The sequence below is a fragment of the Phyllobates terribilis genome, unplaced genomic scaffold (assembly GCF_046119375.1).
Source record: "Phyllobates terribilis strain yellow unplaced genomic scaffold, ASM4611937v1 Scaffold_4__5_contigs__length_816908805, whole genome shotgun sequence".
NCBI lineage: Eukaryota > Metazoa > Chordata > Amphibia > Anura > Dendrobatidae > Phyllobates > Phyllobates terribilis.
The window spans coordinates 810332761-810356073 of record NW_027362764.1 but is presented as its reverse complement, the minus strand read 5'-3'; the positions used below and the strand labels follow the sequence as shown (position 1 = coordinate 810356073).

At 50.4% G+C, this 23313-nt stretch overlaps 1 protein-coding gene across 2 annotated transcripts in view; it reads left to right on the top strand.

Annotated features, from left to right (window-relative positions):
- LOC141266132 (cytochrome P450 11B, mitochondrial-like) overlaps nt 1–23313 on the top strand; it is a 65154-nt gene that overhangs the window by 21943 nt on the left and 19898 nt on the right. For both annotated transcript variants that reach the window (XM_073680094.1, XM_073680095.1), the window contains exons 2-3: nt 6586–6741; nt 18281–18480. In XM_073680094.1, the coding sequence (XP_073536195.1) occupies nt 6586–6741; nt 18281–18480 (356 nt within the window). The remainder of the gene's footprint in view (nt 1–6585; nt 6742–18280; nt 18481–23313) is intronic.

The following is a 23313-nucleotide window of genomic DNA, read 5'->3' as shown; positions in this document are numbered from 1 at the left end:
AAGCCCTGAGGTTAGTAATGGAGAGAGGTCTATCAGACATCAAGCCCTGGGGTCAGTAATGGGAGAGGTCTATCAGGCATCAAGCCCTGGGGTCAGTAATGGAGAGGGGTCTATCAGGCATCAAGCCCTGAGGTTAGTAATGGAGAGAGGTCTATCAGACACCAAGCCCTGGGGTTAGTAATGGAGAGCGGTCTATCAGACATCAAGCCCTGGGGTCAGTAATGGAGAGCGGTCTATCAGACATCAAGCCCTGGGGTCAGTAATGGAGAGGAGTCTATCAGACATCAAGCCCTGGTGTTAGTAATGGAGAGGGGTCTATCAGACATCAAGCCCTGAGGTTAGTAATGGAGAGGGGTCTATCAGACATCAAGCCCCGGGGTCAGTAATGGAGAGGAGTCTATCAGACATCAAGCCCTGGGGTTAGTAATGGAGAGGGGTCTATCAGACATCAAGCCCTGGGGTTAGTAATGGAGAGGGGTCTATCAGACATCAAGCCCCAGGGTCAGTAATGGAGAGGGGTCTATCAGACATCAAGCCCTGGGGTTAGTAATGGAGAGGAGTCTATCAGACATCAAGCCCCGGGGTTAGTAATGGAGAGGGGTCTATCAGACATCAAGCCCTGGGGTTAGTAATGGAGAGGGGTCTATCAGACATCAAGCCCTGGGGTTATTAATGGAGAGGGGTCTATCAGACATCAAGCTCTGGGGTTAGTAATGGAGAGGGGTCTATCAGACATCAAGCCCTGGGGTTAGTAATGGAGAGGAGTCTATCAGACATCAAGCCACTGGGTCAGTAATGGAGAGGGGTCTATCAGACATCAAGCCCTGGGGTTAGTAATGGAGAGAGGTCTATCAGACATCAAGCCCCGGGGTCAGTAATGGAGAGGGGTCTATCAGACATCAAGCCCCGGGGTCAGTAATGGAGAGGAGTCTATCAGACATCAAGCCCCGGGGTTAGCAATGGAGAGAGGTCTATCAGACATCAAGCCCCGGGGTTAGTAATGGGGATGGGTCTATCAGACATCAAGCCCCGGAGTTAGTAATGGAGAGGGGTCTATCAGACATCAAGCCCTGAGGTTAGTAATGGAGAGAGGTCTATCAGACATCAAGCCCCAGGGTCAGTAATGGAGAGAGGTCTATCAGACATCAAGCCCTGGGGTCAGTAATGGGAGAGGTCTATCAGACATCAAGCCCTGGGGTCAGTAATGGAGAGGGGTCTATCAGGCATCAAGCCCTGAAGTTAGTAATGGAGAGAGGTCTATCAGACATCAAGCCCTGGGGTTAGTAAGGGAGAGGGGTCTATCAGACATCAAGCCCTGGGGTCAGTAATGGAGAGGGGTCTATCAGACATCAAGCCCTGGGGTTTTGAATGGAGAGGGGTCTATCAGACATCAAGCCCCGGGGTCAGTAATGGAGAGGGGTCTATCAGACATCAAGCCCTGGGGTTAGTAATGGAGAGGGGTCTATCAGACATCAAGCCCTGGGGTCAGTAATGGAGAGGGGTCTATCAGACATCAAGCCCTGGGGTTAGTAATGGAGAGGGGTCTATCAGACATCAAGCCCTGGGGTTAGTAATGGAGAGGAGTCTATCAGACATCAAGCCCCTGGGTCAGTAATGGAGAGGGGTCTATCAGACATCAAGCCCTGGGGTTAGTAATGGAGAGGGGTCTATCAGACATCAAGCCCCGGGGTCAGTAATGGAGAGGGGTCTATCAGACATCAAGCCCCGGGGTCAGTAATGGAGAGGGGTCTATCAGACATCAAGCCCCGGGGTTAGCAATGGAGAGAGGTCTATCAGACATCAAGCCCTGGGGTCAGTAATGGAGAGGGGTCTATCAGACATCAAGCCCCGGAGTTAGTAATGGAGAGGGGTCTATCAGACATCAAGCCCTGGGGTTAGTAATGGAGAGGGGTCTATCAGACATCAAGCCCTGGGGTTAGTAACGGAGAGAGGTCTATCAGACATCAAGCCCTGGGGTTATTAATGGAGAGGGGTCTATCAGACATCAAGCTCTGGGGTTAGTAATGGAGAGGGGTCTATCAGACATCAAGCCCTGGGGTTAGTAATGGAGAGGAGTCTATCAGACATCAAGCCACTGGGTCAGTAATGGAGAGGGGTCTATCAGACATCAAGCCCTGAGGTTAGTAATGGAGAGAGGTCTATCAGACATCAAGCCCCAGGGTCAGTAATGGAGAGAGGTCTATTAGACATCAAGCCCTGGGGTCAGTAATGGAGAGGGGTCTATCAGGCATCAAGCCCTGAAGTTAGTAATGGAGAGAGGTCTATCAGACATCAAGCCCTGGGGTTAGTAAGGGAGAGGGGTCTATCAGACATCAAGCCCTGGGGTCGGTAATGGAGAGGGGTCTATCAGACATCAAGCCCCGGGGTCAGTAATGGAGAGGGGTCTATCAGACATCAAGCCCTGGGGTTAGTGATGGAGAGGGGTCTATCAGACATCAAGCCCTGGGGTCAGTAATGGAGAGGGGTCTATCAGACATCAAGCCCTGGGGTTAGTAATGGAGAGGGGTCTATCAGACATCAAGCCCTGGGGTTAGTAATGGAGAGGAGTCTATCAGACATCAAGCCCCTGGGTCAGTAATGGAGAGGGGTCTATCAGACATCAAGCCCTGGGGTTAGTAATGGAGAGGGGTCTATCAGACATCAAGCCCCGGGGTCAGTAATGGAGAGGGGTCTATCAGACATCAAGCCCCGGGGTCAGTAATGGAGAGGGGTCTATCAGACATCAAGCCCCGGGGTTAGCAATGGAGAGAGGTCTATCAGACATCAAGCCCTGGGGTTAGTAATGGGGATGGGTCTATCAGACATCAAGCCCCGGAGTTAGTAATGGAGAGGGGTCTATCAGACATCAAGCCCTGAGGTTAGTAATGGAGAGGTCTATCAGACATCAAGCCCCAGGGTCAGTAATGGAGAGAGGTCTATCAGACATCAAGCCCTGGGGTCAGTAATGGGAGAGGTCTATCAGACATCAAGCCCTGGGGTCAGTAATGGAGAGGGGTCTATCAGGCATCAAGCCCTGAAGTTAGTAATGGAGAGAGGTCTATCAGACATCAAGCCCTGGGGTTAGTAAGGGAGAGGGGTCTATCAGACATCAAGCCCTGGGGTCAGTAATGGAGAGGGGTCTATCAGACATCAAGCCCTGGGGTTTTGAATGGAGAGGGGTCTATCAGACATCAAGCCCCGGGGTCAGTAATGGAGAGGGGTCTATCAGACATCAAGCCCTGGGGTTAGTAATGGAGAGGGGTCTATCAGACATCAAGCCCTGGGGTCAGTAATGGAGAGGGGTCTATCAGACATCAAGCCCTGGGGTTTTGAATGGAGAGGGGTCTATCAGACATCAAGCCCCGGGGTCAGTAATGGAGAGGGGTCTATCAGACATCAAGCCCCGGGGTCAGTAATGGAGAGGGGTCTATCAGACATCAAGCCCCGGGGTCAGTAATGGAGAGGGGTCTATCAGACATCAAGCCCTGGGGTTAGTAATGGAGAGGGGTCTATCAGACATCAAGCCCTGGGGTTAGTAACGGAGAGAGGTCTATCAGACATCAAGCCCTGGGGTTAGTAATGGAGAGGGGTCTATCAGACATCAAGCCCTGGTGTTAGTAACGGAGAGAGGTCTATCAGACATCAAGCCCTGGGGTTAGTAATGGAGAGAGGTCTATCAGACATCAAGCCCCGGGGTCAGTAATGGAGAGGGGTCTATCAGACATCAAGCCCTGGGGTTAGTAACGGAGAGAGGCCTATCAGACATCAAGCCCTGGGATTAGTAATGGAGAGGGGTCTATCAGACATCAAGCCCCGGGGTCAATAATGGAGAGGGGTCTATCAGACATCAAGCCCTGGGGTTAGTAATGGAGAGGGGTCTATCAGACATCAAGCCCTGGGGTTAGTAATGGAGAGGGGTCTATCAGACATCAAGCCCTGGGGTCAGTAATGGAGAGGGTTCTATCAGACATCAAGCCCTGGGGTTTTGATTGAAGAGGGGTCTATCAGACATCAAGCCCTGGGGTTAGTAATGGAGAGGAGTCTATCAGACATCAAGCCCGGGGGTTAGTAATGGAGAGGGGTCTATCAGACATCAAGCCCTGGGGTTAGTAATGGAGAGGGGTCTATCAGACATCAAGCCCTGGGGTTAGTGATGGAGAGGGGTCTATCAGACATCAAGCCCCGGGGTCAGTAATGGAGAGGGGTCTATCAGACATCAAGCCCCGGGGTTAGTAACGGAGAGAGGTCTATCAGACATCAAGCCCTGGGGTTAGTAATGGAGAAGAGTCTATCAGACATCAAGCCCCGGGGTTAGTAATGGAGAGGGGTCTATCAGACATCAAGCCCCGGGGTCAGTAATGGAGAGGGGTCTATCAGACATCAAGCCCTGGGGTTAGTAATGGAGAGGGGTCTATCAGACATCAAGCCCCGGGGTTAGTAATGGAGAGGGGTCTATCAGACATCAAGCCCTGGGGTTAGTAATGGAGAGGGGTCTATCAGACATCAAGCCCTGGGGTTAGTAATGGAGAGGGGTCTATCAGACATCAAGCCCTGGGGTTTTGAATGGAGAGGGGTCTATCAGACATCAAGCCCTGGGGTTAGTAATGGAGAGGAGTCTATCAGACATCAAGCCCGGGGGTTAGTAATGGAGAGGGGTCTATCAGACATCAAGCCCCGGGGTTAGTAATGGAGAGGAGTCTATCAGACATCAAGCCCTGGAGTTAGTAATGGAGAGGGGTCTATCAGACATCAAGCCCCGGGGTTAGTAATGGAGAGGGGTCTATCAGACATCAAGCCCTGGGGTTAGTAATGGAGAGGAGTCTATCAGACATCAAGCCCTGGGGTTAGTAATGGAGAGGAGTCTATCAGACATCAAGCCCGGGGGTTAGTAATGGAGAGGGGTCTATCAGACATCAAGCCCTGGGGTTAGTGATGGAGAGGGGTCTATCAGACATCAAGCCCTGGGGTTAGTAATGGAGAGGGGTCTATCAGACATCAAGCCCTGGGGTTAGTAATGGAGAGGGGTCTATCAGACATCAAGCCCCGGGGTTAGTAATGGAGAGGGGTCTATCAGACATCAAGCCCTGGGGTTAGTAATGGAGAGGGGTCTATCAGACATCAAGCCCTGGGGTTAGTAATGGAGATGGATCTATCAGAGATCAAGCTCTGGGGTTAGTAATGGAGAGGGGTCTATCAGACATCAAGCCCCGGGGTTAGTAATGGAGAAGAGTCTATCAGACATCAAGCCCCGGGGTCAGTAATGGAGAGGGGTCTATCAGACATCAAGCCCCGGGGTCAGTAATGGAGAGGGGTCTATCAGACATCAAGCCCTGGGGTTAGTAATGGAGAGGGGTCTATCAGACATCATGCCCGGGGGTTAGTAATGGAGAGGGGTCTATCAGACATCAAGCCCTGGGGTTTTGAATGGAGAGGGGTCTATCAGACATGAAGCCCTGGGGTCAGTAATGGAGAGGAGTCTATCAGACATCAAGCCCTGGGGTTAGTAATGGAGAGGAGTCTATCAGACATCAAGCCCGGGGGTTAGTAATGGAGAGAGGTCTATCAGACATCAAGCCCTGGGGTCAGTAATGGAGAGGGGTCTATCAGACATCAAGCCCTGGGGTCAGTAATGGAGAGAGGTCTATCAGACATCAAGCCCTGGTATTAGTAATGGAGAGGGGTCTATCAGACATCAAGCCCGGGGGTTAGTAATGGAGAGGGGTCTATCAGACATCAAGCCCTGGGGTTAGTAATGGAGAGAGGTCTATCAGACCCCCATTACTAACCCTGACACTATCTTTCACCCATTTATTTCTCCATAAAACACCCGTAGGTCACAGCCAGCGGATCACACAGAGGTCACTGTGAGAACCCCCGGCTGTGACCTGCCGTAATCTTAAAGAGGTTGTCCAGTCCAAACAGATAGTTACTCTGTGTAAAACCTGACATGTGCCCTCCACCATAGAAAAAAATGGGTGCAGGTGTTTGTATTTGTGGAACTTAAAAAACGGACCGCACACTGACCAAATAAACGGAGGTGTGAATGGGGCCTTACTGTAAAGAACCATCAGCACGCTACATTCTTGCTCACCCATATGACGGGAGGTGTGGGGTGAATGGCAGTGGTGTGACTAGTTCTGGGGGCCCCTGTGCTGTCCCACTGTGTTACCACTATCAGGATATTATATCGCAAGATATATTTGTCTATTTATCTGTGTATGATTGTGTAGGGGCTACTAGGGTGTACAAGGGAGAGTTGACATGGAGCGGGGGCACCAAATCGCCTCGCTAGGGTGTTAACCGCCCGCTGTCAGGTAGGGCATTAGTACACCAGGGACTACTAGGGATAGGCTGAGTCCTTTTATTTTCTGCTCTCCCGATGCCCGTCACCCCAATGCGTTATTTATTTGAATGGGTTGTGTCTGGTTGGTATAGTAACCAAAACACTTTTAGTTGTATTTAATAAAAGGTTTGTTTTAAGAGGATATTTTTTCTTTTTGGTTTTCGACCCCTGTGCTGGGACCCAGACCCTGGCAATCCGCCATAAGATGCATTTCAGCCTCCTTACTGTCTCCTCCTCTGCAGGGAGAACCTGGGCACGCACAGCTCCGTCAACATTCTGCTTCCTCAGGACGTGGCCCGACTCTTCCAGTCTGAGGGCGTATTTCCCCGCAGGATGAGCATCGAGCCGTGGGCCATCCACAGGGACATGAGAAACCACAAGTCTGGCGTGTTTCTGCTGTAAGTACCTGCTCTCCGAAGGGTCGGTCTGACCATCTGGTGATCAGATCCGTGGGAGATTGTCAGTGGTCAGATCCATGGCAGGTTATCAGTGATCAAATCTGAGTTGTCAGTTGTCAGATCTGTGGTGGGTTGTCAGTGGTCAGATCTGTGGTGGGTTGTCTGTGGTCAGATCTGTGGTGGGTTGTCAGTGGTCAGATTTGTAGTGCGTTGTCAGTGGTCAGATCTGTGGTGGGTTGTCAGTGATCAGATCTGTGGTGGGTTGTCAGTGGTCAGATAGGTGGCAGGTTGCCAGTGATTAAAACTGTGGTGGGTTGTCCGTGGTCAGATCTGTAGTGGGTTGTCAGTAATCAGATCTTTGGTGGGTGTGACACGGGGTCTTCCGTGGGCATAACACTACTCAGATAACACAGGATGAGGGTAAAACAGTGCGGCAATAATTTATTGAACCACAAAGCGGACAATAAACAGATAGAACAGTTCCAGCAAGTACCCAAGATGGTGGAACATTACAGTCTCACCCTTCCGCTGGCCCGCCGAGAATACAGTAGCTGTGATTTCGGGGCTTTCAGGGCCGACTACCCCCACCAGTGGCACCCCGCTTTTGGAGGGCCCCCAAAGAGAGAAGGTAACGACAAGCTTAGGAAACTAGCCGAGAGAAGTGAGGTCTGGGGCCAGGTGACCTGATTGCCCCAACCTGGATTCTTCAAGATGTCTCTGAGGGTTCAGCAATGGTCAGTGGAGCCGATCTGTATTCCTCCAGCTGGGGCCGAAGTCCCCTAAGCTGACATGCTGTAGAATGACACAGAATAGAGGCAGAGACCCCTTTTTTTATAGATCACAGTTGTCCTTGCAGCCATCATTCACAGGTCAAGGGTCAGGGATCAAGGTAGAAGGGGCTCATGACTCATTGTTTGAGCATTTAATCAACTTGTCAGTGGTCAGATCTGTGGTGGGTTATCAGCGGTCAGATCTGTGGTGGGTTGTCAGTGGTCAGATCTGTGGTGGGTTGTCAGTGGTCAGATCTGTGGTGGGTTGTCAGTGGTCAGATCTGTGGCGGGTTGTCTGTGGTCAGATCTGTGGTGGGTTGTCAGTGGTCAGATTTGTGGTGGGTTGTCAGTGGTCAGATTTGTGGTGGGTTGTCAGTGGTCAGATCTGTGGTGGGTTGTCAGTGGTCAGATCTGTGGTGGGTTGTCAGTGGTCAGATCTGTGGTGGGTTATCAGTGGTCAGATCTGTGGTGGGTTATCAGTGGTCAGATCTGTGGTGGGTTGTCAGTGGTCAGATCTGTAGTGGGTTGTCAGTGGTCAGATCTGTGGTGGGTTGTCAGTGGTCAGAGCTGTGGTGGGTTGTCTGTGGTCAGAGCTGTGGCGGGTTGTCAGTGGTCAGAGCTGTGGCGGGTTGTCAGTGGTCAGAGCTGTGGTGGGTTGTCAGTGGTCAGATCTGTGGTGGGTTGTCAGTGGTCAGATCGGTGGCGGGTTGTCAGTGGTCAGAGCTGTGGTGGGTTGTCAGTGGTCAGATCTGTGGTGGGTTGTCAGTGGTCAGAGCTGTGGTGGGTTGTCAGTGGTCTGATCTGTGGTGGGTTGTCAGTGGTCAGAGCTGAGGTGGGTTGTCAGTGGTCAGATCTGTGGTGGGTTGTCAGTGGTCAGAGCTGTGGCGGGTTGTCAGTGGTCAGAGCTGTGGCGGGTTGTCAGTGGTCAGATCTGTGGCGGGTTGTCAGTGGTCAGATCTGTAGTGGGTTGTCAGTAATCAGATCTGTGGTGGGTGTGACACGGGGTCTTCCGTGGGCATAACACTACTCAGACAATGCAGGGTGAGGGTAAAACAGTGCGGCAATAATTTATTGAACCACAAAGCAGCCAATAAACAGATAGAACAGTTCCAGCAAGTACCCAAGATGGTGCAACATTACACAGTCTCACCCTTCCGCTGGCCCGCCGAGAATACAGTAGCTGTGATTTCGGGCTTCCAGGGCCGACTACCCCCACCAGTGGCACCCCGCTTTTGGAGGGCCCCCAAAGAGAGAAGGTAACGACAAGCTTAGGAAACTAGCCGAGAGAAGTGAGGTCTGGGGCCAGGTGACCTGATTGCCCCAACCTGGATTCTTCAAGATGTCTCTGAGGGTTCAGCAATGGTCAGTGGAGCCGATCTGTATTCCTCCAGCTGGGGCCGAAGTCCCCTAAGCTGACATGCTGTAGAATGACACAGAATAGAGGCAGAGACCCCTTTTTTATAGATCACAGTTGTCCTTGCAGCCATCATTCACAGGTCAAGGGTCAGGGATCAAGGTAGAAGGGGCTCATGACTCATTGTTTGAGCATTTAATCAACTTGTCAGTGGTCAGATCTCTGGTGGGTTGTCAGTGGTCAGATCTGTGGTGGGTTATCAGTGGTCAGATCTGTGGTGGGTTGTCAGATCTGTGGTGGGTTGTCAGTGGTCAGATCTGTGGTGGGTTATCAGTGGTCAGATCTGTGGTGGGTTGTCAGTGGTCAGATCTGTGGTGGGTTATCAGTGGTCAGATCTGTGGCGGGTTGTCTGTGGTTAGATCTGTGGTGGGTTGTCAGTGGTCAGATCTGTGGTGGGTTATCAGTGGTCAGATCTGTGGTGGGTTGTCAGTGGTCAGATCTGTGGCGGGTTGTCAGTGGTCAGATCTGTGGTGGGTTGTCAGTGGTCAGAGCTGTGGTGAGTTGTCAGTGGTCAGAGCTGTGTTGGGTTGTCAGTGGTCAGATCTCTGGTGGGTTGTCAGAGGTCAGAGCTGTGGCGGGTTGTCAGTGGTCAGAGCTGTGGTGGGTTGTCAGTGGTGGGTTGTCAGTGGTCAGATCTGTGGTGGGTTGTCAGTGGTCAGAGCTGTGGTGGGTTGTCAGTGGTCAGATCTGTGGTGGATTGTCAGTGGTGGGTTGTCAGTGGTCAGAGCTGTGGTGGGTTGTCAGCAGTCAGATCTGTGGCGGGTTGTCAGTGGTCAGAGCTGTGGTGGGTTGTCAGTGGTCTGATCTGTGGTGGGTTGTCAGTGGTCAGATCTGTGGTGGGTTGTCTGTGGTCAGATCTGTGGTGGGTTGTCTGTGGTCAGATCTGTGGTGGGTTGTCAGTGGTCAGATTTGTAGTGCGTTGTCAGTGGTCAGATCTGTGGTGGGTTGTCAGTGGTCAGATCTGTGGTGGGTTGTCAGTGGTCAGATCTGTGGTAGTTTGTCAGTGGTCAGAGCTGTGGTGGGTTGGCAGTGGTCAGATCTGTGGTGGGTTGTCAGTGGTGGGTTGTCAGTGGTCAGATCAGTGGTGGGTTGTCAGTGGTCTGATCTGTGGTGGGTTGCCAGTGGTCAGATCTGTGGTGGGTTGTCAGTAGTCAGATCTGTGGTGGGTTGTCAGTGGTCAGATCTGTGGTGGGCTGTCAGTGGTCAGATCTGTGGTGGGTTGTCAGTGGTCAGATCTGTGGTGGGTTGTCTGTGGTCAGATCTGTGGTGGGTTGTCAGTGGTCAGATTTGTAGTGCGTTGTCAGTGGTCAGATCTGTGGTGGGTTGTCAGTGGTCAGATCGGTGGTAGGTTGTCAGTGGTAAGATTTGTGGTGGGTTGTCAGTGGTCAGATCTGTGGTGGATTGTCAGTGGTCAGATCTGTGGTGAGTTGTCAGTGGTCAGATCTGTGGTGGGTTGTCAGTGGTCAGAGCTGTGTTGGGTTGTCAGTGGTCAGATCTCTGGTGGGTTGTCAGAGGTCAGAGCTGTGGCGGGTTGTCAGTGGTCAGAGCTGTGGAGGGTTGTCAGTGGTGGGTTGTCAGTGGTCAGAGCTGTGGTGGGTTGTCAGTGGTCAGAGCTGTGGCGGGTTGTCAGTGGTCAGAGCTGTGGTGGGTTGTCAGTGGTCTGATCTGTGGTGGGTTGTCAGTGGTCAGATCTGTGGTGGGTTGTCTGTGGTCAGATCTGTGGTGGGTTGTCAGTGGTCAGATTTGTAGTGCGTTGTCAGTGGTCAGATCTGTGGTGGGTTGTCAGTGGTCAGATCTGTGGTGGGTTGTCAGTGGTCAGATCTGTGGTAGGTTGTCAGTGGTCAGATTTGTGGTGGGATGGCAGTGGTCAGATTTGTGGTGGGTTGTCAGTGGTCAGATCTGTGGTGGGTTGTCAGTGGTCAGATCTGTGGTGAGTTGTCAGTGGTCAGAGCTGTGGGGAGTTGTCAGTGGTCAGAGCTGTGGCGGGTTGTCAGTGGTCAGAGCTGTGGAGGGTTGTCAGTGGTGGGTTGTCAGTGGTCAGAGCTGTGGTGGGTTGTCAGTGGTCAGATCTGTGGTGGGTTGTCAGATCTATGGTGGGTTGTCAGTGGTCAGATCTGTGGCGGGTTGTCAGTGGTCAGAGCTGTGGTGGGTTGTCAGTGGTCAGATCTCTGGTGGGTTGTCAGTGGTCAGAGCTGTGGCGGGTTGTCAGTGGTCAGAGCTGTGGTGGGTTGTCAGTGGTCAGAGCTGTGGTAGGTTGTCAGTGGTCAGATCTGTGGTGGGTTGTCAGTGGTGGGTTGTCAGTGGTCAGATCTGTGGTGGGTTGTCAGTGGTCAGATCTGTGGTGGGTTGTCTGTGGTCAGATCTGTGGTGGGTTGTCAGTGGTCAGATTTGTAGTGCGTTGTCAGTGGTCAAATCTGTGGTGGGTTGTCAGTGGTCAGATCTGTGGTGGGTTGTCAGTGGTCAGATCTGTGGTAGGTTGTCAGTGGTCAGATTTGTGGTGGGTTGTCAGTGGTCAGATCTGTGGTGGGTTGTCAGTGGTCAGATCTGTGGTGAGTTGTCAGTGGTCAGATCTGTGGTGGGTTGTCAGTGGTCAGAGCTGTGGTGAGTTGTCAGTGGTCAGAGCTGTGTTGGGTTGTCAGTGGTCAGATCTCTGGTGGGTTGTCAGAGGTCAGAGCTGTGGCGGGTTGTCAGTGGTCAGAGCTGTGGAGGGTTGTCAGTGGTGGGTTGTCAGTGGTCAGAGCTGTGGTGGGTTGTCAGTGGTCAGATCTGTGGTGGGTTGTCAGATCTGTGGTGGGTTGTCTGTGGTCAGATCTGTGGTGGGTTGTCAGTGGTCAGAGCTGTGGTGGGTTGTCAGTGGTCAGATCTCTGGTGGGTTGTCAGTGGTCAGAGCTGTGGCGGGTTGTCAGTGGTCAGAGCTGTGGTGGGTTGTCAGTGGTCAGAGCTGTGGTAGGTTGTCAGTGGTCAGATCTGTGGTGGGTTGTCAGTGGTGGGTTATCAGTGGTCAGAGCTGTGGTGGGTTGTCAGTGGTCAGATCTGTGGCGGGTTGTCAGTGGTCAGAGCTGTGGTGGCTTGTCAGTGGTCTGATCTGTGGTGGGTTGTCAGTGGTCAGATCTGTGGTGGGTTGTCAGTGGTCAGATCTGTGGTGGGTTGTCAGTGGTCAGATCTGTGGTGAGTTGTCAGTGGTCAGATCTGTGGTGGGTTGTCAGTGGTCAGAGCTGTGGTGAGTTGTCAGTGGTCAGAGCTGTGTTGGGTTGTCAGTGGTCAGATCTCTGGTGGGTTGTCAGAGGTCAGAGCTGTGGCGGGTTGTCAGTGGTCAGAGCTGTGGAGGGTTGTCAGTGGTGGGTTGTCAGTGGTCAGAGCTGTGGTGGGTTGTCAGTGGTCAGATCTGTGGTGGGTTGTCAGATCTGTGGTGGGTTGTCTGTGGTCAGATCTGTGGTGGGTTGTCAGTGGTCAGAGCTGTGGTGGGTTGTCAGTGGTCAGATCTCTGGTGGGTTGTCAGTGGTCAGAGCTGTGGCGGGTTGTCAGTGGTCAGAGCTGTGGTGGGTTGTCAGTGGTCAGAGCTGTGGTAGGTTGTCAGTGGTCAGATCTGTGGTGGGTTGTCAGTGGTGGGTTATCAGTGGTCAGAGCTGTGGTGGGTTGTCAGTGGTCAGATCTGTGGCGGGTTGTCAGTGGTCAGAGCTGTGGTGGCTTGTCAGTGGTCTGATCTGTGGTGGGTTGTCAGTGGTCAGATCTGTGGTGGGTTGTCAGTGGTCAGATCTGTGGTGGGTTGTCAGTGGTCAGATCTGTGGTGGGTTGTCTGTGGTCAGATCTGTGGTGGGTTGTCAGTGGTCAGATTTGTAGTGCGTTGTCAGTGGTCAGATCTGTGGTGGGTTGTCAGTGGTCAGATCTGTGGTGGGTTTTCAGTGGTCAGATCTGTGGTAGGTTGTCAGTGGTCAGACTTGTGGTGGGTTGTCAGTGGTCAGATCTGTGGTGAGTTGTCAGTGGTCAGATCTGTGGTGGGTTGTCAGTGGTCAGAGCTGTGTTGGGTTGTCAGTGGTCAGATCTCTGGTGGGTTGTCAGAGGTCAGAGCTGTGGCGGGTTGTCAGTGGTCAGAGCTGTGGAGGGTTGTCAGTGGTCAGAGCTGTGGAGGGTTGTCAGTGGTGGGTTGTCAGTGGTCAGAGCTGTGGTGGGTTGTCAGTGGTCAGATCTGTGGTGGGTTGTCAGATCTGTGGTGGGTTGTCAGTGGTCAGATCTGTGACGGGTTGTCAGTGGTCAGAGCTGTGGAGGGTTGTCAGTGGTGGGTTGTCAGTGGTCAGAGCTGTGGTGGGTTGTCAGTGGTCAGATCTGTGGAGGGTTGTCAGTGGTGAGTTGTCAGTGGTCAGAGCTGTGGCGGGTTGTCAGTGGTCAGAGCTGTGGAGGGTTGTCAGTGGTGGGTTGTCAGTGGTCAGAGCTGTGGTGGGTTGTCAGTGGTCAGATCTGTGGTGGGTTGTCAGATCTGTGGTGGGTTGTCAGTGGTCAGATCTGTGACGGGTTGTCAGTGGTCAGAGCTGTGGTGGGTTGTCAGTGGTCAGATCTCTGGTAGGTTGTCAGTGGTCAGAGCTGTAGCGGGTTGTCAGTGGTCAGAGCTGTGGTGGGTTGTCAGTGGTCAGAGCTGTGGTAGGTTGTCAGTGGTCAGATCTGTGGTGGGTTGTCAGTGGTGGGTTGTCAGTGGTCAGAGCTGTGGCGGGTTGTCAGTGGTCAGATCTGTGGCGGGTTGTCAGTGGTCAGAGCTGTGGTGGGTTGTCAGTGGTCTGATCTGTGGTGGGTTGTCAGTGGTCAGATCTGTGGTAGGTTGTCTGTGGTCAGATCTGTGGTGGGTTGTCTGTGGTCAGATCTGTGGTGGGTTGTCAGTGGTCAGATTTGTAGTGCGTTGTCAGTGGTCAGATCTGTGGTGGGTTGTCAGTGGTCAGATCTGTGGTGGGTTGTCAGTGGTCAGATCTGTGGTAGGTTGTCAGTGGTCAGATTTGTGGTGGGTTGTCAGGGGTCAGATTTGTGGTGGGTTGTCAGTGGTCAGATCTGTGGTGAGTTGTCAGTGGTCAGAGCTGTGGGGAGTTGTCAGTGGTCAGAGCTGTGGCGGGTTGTCAGTGGTCAGAGCTGTGGAGGGTTGTCAGTGGTGGGTTGTCAGTGGTCAGAGCTGTGGTGGGTTGTCAGTGGTCAGATCTGTGGTGGGTTGTCAGATCTGTGGTGGGTTGTCAGTGGTCAGATCTGTGGCGGGTTGTCAGTGGTCAGAGCTGTGGTGGGTTGTCAGTGGTCAGATTTGTGGTGGGTTGTCAGGGGTCAGATTTGTGGTGGGTTGTCAGTGGTCAGATCTGTGGTGAGTTGTCAGTGGTCAGAGCTGTGGGGAGTTGTCAGTGGTCAGAGCTGTGGCGGGTTGTCAGTGGTCAGAGCTGTGGAGGGTTGTCAGTGGTGGGTTGTCAGTGGTCAGAGCTGTGGTGGGTTGTCAGTGGTCAGATCTGTGGTGGGTTGTCAGATCTGTGGTGGGTTGTCAGTGGTCAGATCTGTGGCGGGTTGTCAGTGGTCAGAGCTGTGGTGGGTTGTCAGTGGTCAGATCTCTGGTGGGTTGTCAGTGGTCAGAGCTGTGGCGGGTTGTCAGTGGTCAGAGCTGTAGTGGGTTGTCAGTGGTCAGAGCTGTGGTGGGTTGTCAGTGGTCAGAGCTGTGGAGGGTTGTCAGTGGTGGGTTGTCAGTGGTCAGAGCTGTGGTGGGTTGTCAGTGGTCAGATCTGTGGTGGGTTGTCTGTGGTCAGATCTGTGGTGGGTTGTCAGTGGTCAGATTTGTAGTGCGTTGTCAGTGGTCAGATCTGTGGTGGGTTTTCAGTGGTCAGATCTGTGGTGGGTTGTCAGTGGTCAGATCTGTGGTAGGTTGTCAGTGGTCAGATTTGTGGTGGGTTGTCAGTGGTCAGATCTGTGGTGGGTTGTCAGTGGTCAATCTGTGGTGAGTTGTCAGTGGTCAGATCTGTGGTGGGTTGTCAGTGGTCAGAGCTGTGGTGAGTTGTCAGTGGTCAGAGCTGTGTTGGGTTGTCATTGGTCAGATCTCTGGTGGGTTGTCAGAGGTCAGAGCTGTGGCGGGTTGTCAGTGGTCAGAGCTGTGGAGGGTTGTCAGTGGTGGGTTGTCAGTGGTCAGAGCTGTGGTGGGTTATCAGTGGTCAGATCTGTGGTGGGTTGTCTGTGGTCAGATCTGTGGTGGGTTGTCTGTGGTCAGATCTGTGGTGGGCTGTCTGTGGTCAGATCTGTGGTGGGTTGTCAGTGGTCAGATTTGTAGTGCGTTGTCAGTGGTCAGATCTGTGGTGGGTTGTCAGTGGTCAGATCTGTGGTGGGTTGTCAGTGGTCAGATCTGTGGTAGGTTGTCAGTGGTCAGATTTGTGGTGGGTTGTCAGTGGTCAGATTTGTGGTGGGTTGTCAGTGGTCAGATCTGTGGTGGGTTGTCAGTGGTCAGATGTGTGGTGAGTTGTCAGTGGTCAGAGCTGTGGGGAGTTGTCAGTGGTCAGAGCTGTGGCGGGTTGTTAGTGGTCAGATCTGTGGTGGGTTGTCAGATCTGTGGTGGGTTGTCAGTGGTAAGATCTGTGGCGGGTTGTCAGTGGTCAGAGCTGTGGTGGGTTGTCAGTGGTCAGATCTCTGGTGGGTTGTCAGTGGTCAGATCTGTGGTGGGTTGTCAGTGGTCAGAGCTGTGGCGGGTTGTCAGTGGTCAGAGCTGTGGTGGGTTGTCAGTGGTCAGAGCTGTGGTAGGTTGTCAGTGGTCAGATCTGTGGTGGGTTGTCAGTGGTGGGTTGTCAGTGGTCAGATCTGTGGTGGGTTGTCAGTGGTCAGATCTGTCGTGGGTTGTCTGTGGTCAGCTCTGTGGTGGGTTGTCAGTGGTCAGATTTGTAGTGCGTTGTCAGTGGTCAGATCTGTGGTGGGTTGTCAGTGGTCAGATCTGTGGTGGGTTGTCAGTGGTCAGATCTGTGGTGGGTTGTCAGTGGTCAGATCTGTGGTAGGTTGTCAGTGGTCAGATTTGTGGTGGGTTGTCAGTGGTCAGATCTGTGGTGGGTTGTCAGTGGTCAGATTTGTGGTGAGTTGTCAGTGGTCAGATCTGTGGTGGGTTGTCAGTGGTCAGAGCTGTGGTGAGTTGTCAGTGGTCAGAGCTGTGTTGGGTTGTCAGTGGTCAGATCTCTGGTGGGTTGTCAGAGGTCAGAGCTGTGGCGGGTTGTCAGTGGTCAGAGTTGTGGAGGGTTGTCAGTGGTGGGTTGTCAGTGGTCAGAGCTGTGGTGGGTTGTCAGTGGTCAGATCTGTGGTGGGTTGTCAGATCTGTGGTGGGTTGTCAGTGGTCAGAGCTGTGGTGGGTTGTCAGTGGTCAGATCTCTGGTGGGTTGTCAGTGGTCAGAGCTGTGGCGGGTTGTCAGTGGTCAGAGCTGTGGTAGGTTGTCAGTGGTCAGAGCTGTGGTAGGTTGTCAGTGGTCAGATCTGTGGTGGGTTGTCAGTGGTGGGTTGTCAGTGGTCAGAGCTGTGGTGGGTTGTCAGTGGTCAGATCTGTGGCGGGTTGTCAGTGGTCAGAGCTGTGGTGGGTTGTCAGTGGTCTGATCTGTGGTGGGTTGTCAGTGGTCAGATCTGTGGTGGGTTGTCTGTGGTCAGATCTGTGGTGGGTTGTCAGTGGTCAGATTTGTAGTGCGTTCTCAGTGGTCAGATCTGTGGTGGGTTGTCAGTGGTCAGATCTGTGGTGGGTTGTCAGTGGTCAGATCTGTGGTAGGTTGTCAGTGGTCAGATTTGTAGTGGGTTGTCAGTGGTCAGATCTGTGGTGGGTTGTCAGTGGTCAGATCTGTGGTGAGTTGTCAGTGGTCAGAGCTGTGGGGAGTTGTCAGTGGTCAGAGCTGTGGCGGGTTGTCAGTGGTCAGAGCTGTGGAGGGTTGTCAGTGGTGGGTTGTCAGTGGTCAGAGCTGTGGTGGGTTGTCAGTGGTCAGATCTGTGGTGGGTTGTCAGATCTGTGGTGGGTTGTCAGTGGTCAGATCTGTGGCGGGTTGTCAGTGGTCAGAGCTGTGGTTGGTTGTCAGTGGTCAGATCTCTGGTGGGTTGTCAGAGGTCAGAGCTGTGGTGAGTTGTCAGTGGTCAGAGCTGTGGTGGGTTGTCAGTGGTCAGAGCTGTGGTGGGTTGTCAGTGGTCAGAGCTGTGGTTGGTTGTCAGTGGTCAGATCTCTGGTGGGTTGTCAGAGGTCAGAGCTGTGGTGAGTTGTCAGTGGTCAGATCTGTGGTGAGTTGTCAGTGGTCAGATCTCTGGTGGGTTGTCAGAGGTCAGAGCTGTGGTGAGTTGTCAGTGGTCAGAGCTGTGGTGGGTTGTCAGTGGTCAGAGCTGTGGTGGGTTGTCAGTGGTCAGATCTCTGGTGGGTTGTCAGAGGTCAGAGCTGTGGAGGGTTGTCAGTGGTCAGATCTGTGGTGAGTTGTCAGTGGTCAGATCTCTGGTGGGTTGTCAGAGGTCAGAGCTGTGGTGAGTTGTCAGTGGTCAGATTTGTGGTGGGTTGTCAGTGGTCAGATCTGTGGTGGGTTGTCAGCGGTCAAAGCTGTGGCGGGTTGTCAGTGGTCAGATCTGTGGTGGGTTGTCAGATCTGTGGTGGGTTGTCAGTGGTCAGATCTGTGGCGGGTTGTCAGTGGTCAGAGCTGTGGTTGGTTGTCAGTGGTCAGATCTCTGGTGGGTTGTCAGAGGTCAGAGCTGTGGTGAGTTGTCAGTGGTCAGAGCTGTGGTGGGTTGTCAGTGGTCAGAGCTGTGGTGGGTTGTCAGTGGTCAGAGCTGTGGTTGGTTGTCAGTGGTCAGATCTCTGGTGGGTTGTCAGAGGTCAGAGCTGTGGTGAGTTGTCAGTGGTCAGATCTGTGGTGAGTTGTCAGTGGTCAGATCTCTGGTGGGTTGTCAGAGGTCAGAGCTGTGGTGAGTTGTCAGTGGTCAGAGCTGTGGTGGGTTGTCAGTGGTCAGAGCTGTGGTGGGTTGTCAGTGGTCAGATCTCTGGTGGGTTGTCAGAGGTCAGAGCTGTGGAGGGTTGTCAGTGGTCAGATCTGTGGTGAGTTGTCAGTGGTCAGATCTCTGGTGGGTTGTCAGAGGTCAGATCTGTGGTGGGTTGTCAGTGGTCAGAGCTGTGGTTGGTTGTCAGTGGTCAGAGCTGTGGTGGGTTGTCAGAGGTCAGAGCTGTGGTGAGTTGTCAGTGGTCAGATCTGTGGTGAGTTGTCAGTGGTCAGATCTCTGGTGGGTTGTCAGAGGTCAGATTTGTGGTGGGTTGTCAGTGGTCAGATCTGTGGTGGGTTGTCAGCGGTCAAAGCTGTGGCGGGTTGTCAGTGGTCTGATCTGTGGTGGGTTGTCAGTGGTGGTGTCTGTGTCTTCACAGGAATGGAGAAGCCTGGAGGTCGGACCGCATAATTATGAACAAGGAGGTTCTGAACCTAAAGGGGGTAAAGAAGTTCCTGCCGTTCCTGGACGAGGTCGCTGCCGACTTCGTCTCCCTCATGCAAAGGAGGATAAACAAGAACACAAGAGGCGCCCTGACCGTGGACCTGTACGCCGACCTTTTCAGATTCACACTAGAGGGTCAGTAACATCGGATACACCACCGCTATAACCCAGGCATCTCCTGTATATAATTATATATGTACAGCTGGTATAACCTGGGCGTCTCCTGTATATAATTCTATATGTACAGTTGGTATACCCTGGGTATCTCCTGTATATAATTATATATGTACAGCTGGTATAACCTGGGTATCTCCTGTATATAATTATATATGTACAGCTGGTATAACCTGGGTATCTCCGGTATATAATTCTATATGTACAGTTGGTATAACCTGGGCATCTCCTGTATATAATTATATATGTACAGCTGGTATAACCTGGGCGTCTCCTGTATATAATTCTATATGTACAGTTGGTATACCCTGGGTATCTCCTGTATATAATTATATATGTACAGCTGGTATAACCTGGGTATCTCCTGTATATAATTATATATGTACAGCTGGTATAACCTGGGTATCTCCGGTATATAATTCTATATGTACAGTTGGTATACCCTGGGTATCTCCTGTATATAATTATATATGTACAGCTGGTATAACCTGGGTATCTCCTGTATATAATTATATATGTACAGCTGGTATAACCTAGGTATCTCCGGTATATAATTATATATGTACAGTCATGGCCAAAAGTTTTGAGAATGACACCACAATGATCTTTTCCCATGATCTGCTGGCCTCTGGTTTTTATTAGTGTTTGTCTGATGTTTATATCACATACAGAAATATAATTGCAATCATATTATGAGGACCAATAGGTTATATTGACAGTTAGAATGAGTCAATATTTGCAGTGTTGCCCCTTCTTCTTCAAGACCTCTGTAATTCTCCCTGGCTGCTCTCAATCAACTTTTGGACCAAATCCTGACTGATAGCAGTCCATTCTTGCATAATCAATGCTTGCATTTTTCCAGAATTTGTTGGTTTTTGTTTGTCCACCCGTCTCTTGATGATTGACCACAAGGTCTCAATGGGATTAAGATCTGGGGAGTTTCCAGGCCATGGACCCAAAATCTCTATGTTTTGTTCCATGAGCCATTTTGTTATCACCTTTGCTTTATGGCAAGGTGCTCCATCATGCTGGAAAAGGCATTTTTGGGCGCCAAACTGCTCTTGGACGGTTGGGAGAAGTTGCTCTTGGAGGACCTTCTGGTACCATTCTTTATTCATGGCTGTGTTTTTAGGCAAGACTGTGAGTGAGCCGATTCCCTTGGCTGAGAAGCAACCCCACACATGAATGGTTTCAGGATGCTTTACAGTTGGCATGAGACAAGACTGGTGGTAGCGCTCACCTCTTCTTCTCCGAATAAGCTGTTTTCCAGATGTCCCAAACAATCGAAAAGGGGATTCATCAGAGAAAATGACTTTGCCCCAGTCCTCAGCAGTCCACTCCCTGTACATTTTCCAGAATATCAGTCGGTCCCTGATGTTTTTTCTGGAGAGATGTGGCTTCTTTGCTGCCCTCCTTGAAACCAGCCCTTGCTCAAAGAGTCTCCGCCTCACAGTGTGTGCAGAAGCACTCACACCAGCCTGCTGCCATTCCTGAGCAAGCTCGGCACTGCTGGTAGTCCGATCCCGCAGCTGAAACAGTTTTAAGATACAGTCCTGGCGCTTGCTGGTCTTTCTTGGGCGCCCTGGAGCCTTTTTGACAACAATGGAAGCTCTCTCCTTGAAGCTCTTGATGATGCGATAGATTGTTGACTGAGGTGCAATCTTTGTAGCTGCGATACTCTTCCCTGTTAGGCCATTCTTGCGCAGTGCAATGATGGCTGCACATGTTTCTTTAGAGATAACCATGGTTAACTGAAGAGAAACAATGATACCAAGAACCAGCCTCCTTTTAAAGTGTCCAGTGATGTCATTCTTACTTAATCATGACTGATTGATCGCCAGCCCTGTCCTCATCAACACCCACACCTGTGTTAATGGATAAATCACTAAAACGATGTTAGCTGCTCCTTTTAAGGCAGGACTGCAATGATGTTGAAATGTGTTTTGGGGGTTAAAGTTCATTTTCTGGGCAAAAATTGACTTTGCAAGTACAGTAATTGCTGTTAAGCTGATCACTCTTTGACATTCAGGAGTATATGCAAATTGCCATTACAAAAAATGAAGCAGTAAACTTTGGAAAAATTACTATTTGTCTCATTCTCAATACTTTTGGCCATGACTGTACAGCTGGTATACCCTGGGTATCTCCTGTATATAATTATATATGTACAGCTGGTATAACCTGGGTATCTCCTGTATATAATTATATATGTACAGCTGGTATAACCTGGGTATCTCCTGTATATAATTATATATGTACAGCTGGTATACCCTGGGCATCTCCTGTATATAATTATATATGTACAGCTGGTATAACCTGGGTATCTCAATGTATATAATTACATATGTACAGCTGGTATAACCTGTGTATCTCTGTATATAATTATATATGTACAGCTGGTATAACCTGGGTATCTCCTGTATATAATTATATATGTACAGCTGGTATAACCTGGGTATCTCCTGTATATAATTATATATGTACAGCTGGTATAACCTGGGTATCTCCTGTATATAATTATATATGTACAGCTGGTATAACCTGGGTATCTCCTGTATATAATTATATATGTACAGCTGGTATAACCTGGACATCTCCTGTATATAATTATATATGTACAGCTGGTATACCCTGGGCATCTCCTGTATATAATTATATATGTACAGCTGGTATAACCTGGGTATCTCCTGTATATAATTATATATGTACAGCTGGTATAACCTGGGCATCTCCTGTATATAATTATATATGTACAGCTGGTATAACCTGGGTATCTCAATGTATATAATTACATATGTACAGCTGGTATAACCTGGGCATCTCCTGTATATAATTATATATGTACAGCTGGTATAACCTGTGCATCTCTGTATAGAATTATATATGTACAGCTGGTATAACCTGGGTATCTCAATGTATATAATTACATATGTACAGCTGGTATAACCTGTGCATCTCTGTATATAATTATATATGTACAGCTGGTATAACCTGTGCATCTCTGTATAGAATTATATATGTACAGCTGGTATAACCTGGGCATCTCTGTATATAATTATATATGTACAGCTGGCATAACCTGGGCATCTCCTATATATAATTATATATGTACAGATGGTATAACCTGGGCATCTCCTGTATATAATTATATATGTACAGCTGGTATAACCTGTGCATCTCTGTATAGAATTATATATGTACAGCTGGTATAACTTGGGTATCTCAATGTATATAATTACATATGTACAGCTGGTATAACCTGTGCATCTCTGTATATAATTATATATGTACAGCTGGTATAACCTGTGCATCTCTGTATAGAATTATATATGTACAGCTGGTATAACCTGGGCATCTCCTGTATATAATTATATATGTACAGCTGGTATAACCTGGGCATCTCCTATATATAATTATATATGTACAGCTGGTATAACCTGGGTATCTCAATGTATATAATTACATATGTACAGCTGGTATAACCTGTGCATCTCTGTATATAATTATATATGTACAGCTGGCATAACCTGGGCATCTCCTATATATAATTATATATGTACAGATGGTATAACCTGGGCATCTCCTGTATATAATTATATATGTACAGCTGGTATAACCTGGATATCTCCAGTATATAATTATATAGGTACAGCTGGTATAACCTGGGCATCTCCTGTATATAATTATATATGTACAGCCGGTATAACTTGGGCATCTCCTGTATATAATTATATATGTACAGCTGGTATAACCTGGGCATCTCCCCGTGTATAACATGTTGATACAGCTGGTGTAACCTGGGCATCTCCCGGTGTATAACATGTTGATACAGCTGGTATAACCTGGGCATCTCCCGGTGTATAACATGTTGATACAGCTGGTATAACCTGGGCATCTCCCGGTGTATAACATGTTGATACAGCTGGTATAACCTGGGCATCTCCCGATGTATAACATGTTGATACAGCTGGTATAACCTGGGCATCTCCCGGTGTATAACATGTTGATACAGCTGGTGTAACCTGGGCATCTCCCGGTGTATAACATGTTGATACAGCTGGTATAACCTGGGCATCTCCCGGTGTATAACATGTTGATACAGCTGGTGTAACCTGGGCATCACCCGGTGTATAACATGTTGATACAGCTGGTGTAACCTGGGCATCTCCCGGTGTATAACATGTTGATACAGCTGGTATAACCTGGGCATCTCCCGGTGTATAACATGTTGATACAGCTGGTATAACTTGGGCATCTCCCGGTGTATAACATGTTGATACAGCTGGTGTAACCTGGGCATCTCCCGGTGTATAACATGTTGATACAGCTGGTGTAACCTGGGCATCTCCCGGTGTATAACATGTTGATACAGCTGGTGTAACCTGGGCATCTCCCGGTGTATAACATGTTGATACAGCTGGTATAACCTGGGCATCTCCCGGTGTATAACATGTTGATACAGCTGGTATAACCTGGGCATCTCCCGGTGTATAACATGTTGATACAGCTGGTGTAACCTGGGCATCACCCGGTGTATAACATGTTGATACAGCTGGTGTAACCTGGGCATCTCCCGGTGTATAACATGTTGATACAGCTGGTATAACCTGTGCATCTCCCGGTGTATAACATGTTGATACAGCTGGTGTAACCTGGGCATATCCCGGTGTATAACATGTTGATACAGCTGGTGTAACCTGGGCATCTCCCGGTGTATAACATGTTGATACAGCTGGTGTAACCTGGGCATCTCCCGGTGTATAACATGTTGATACAGCTGGTGTAACCTGGGCA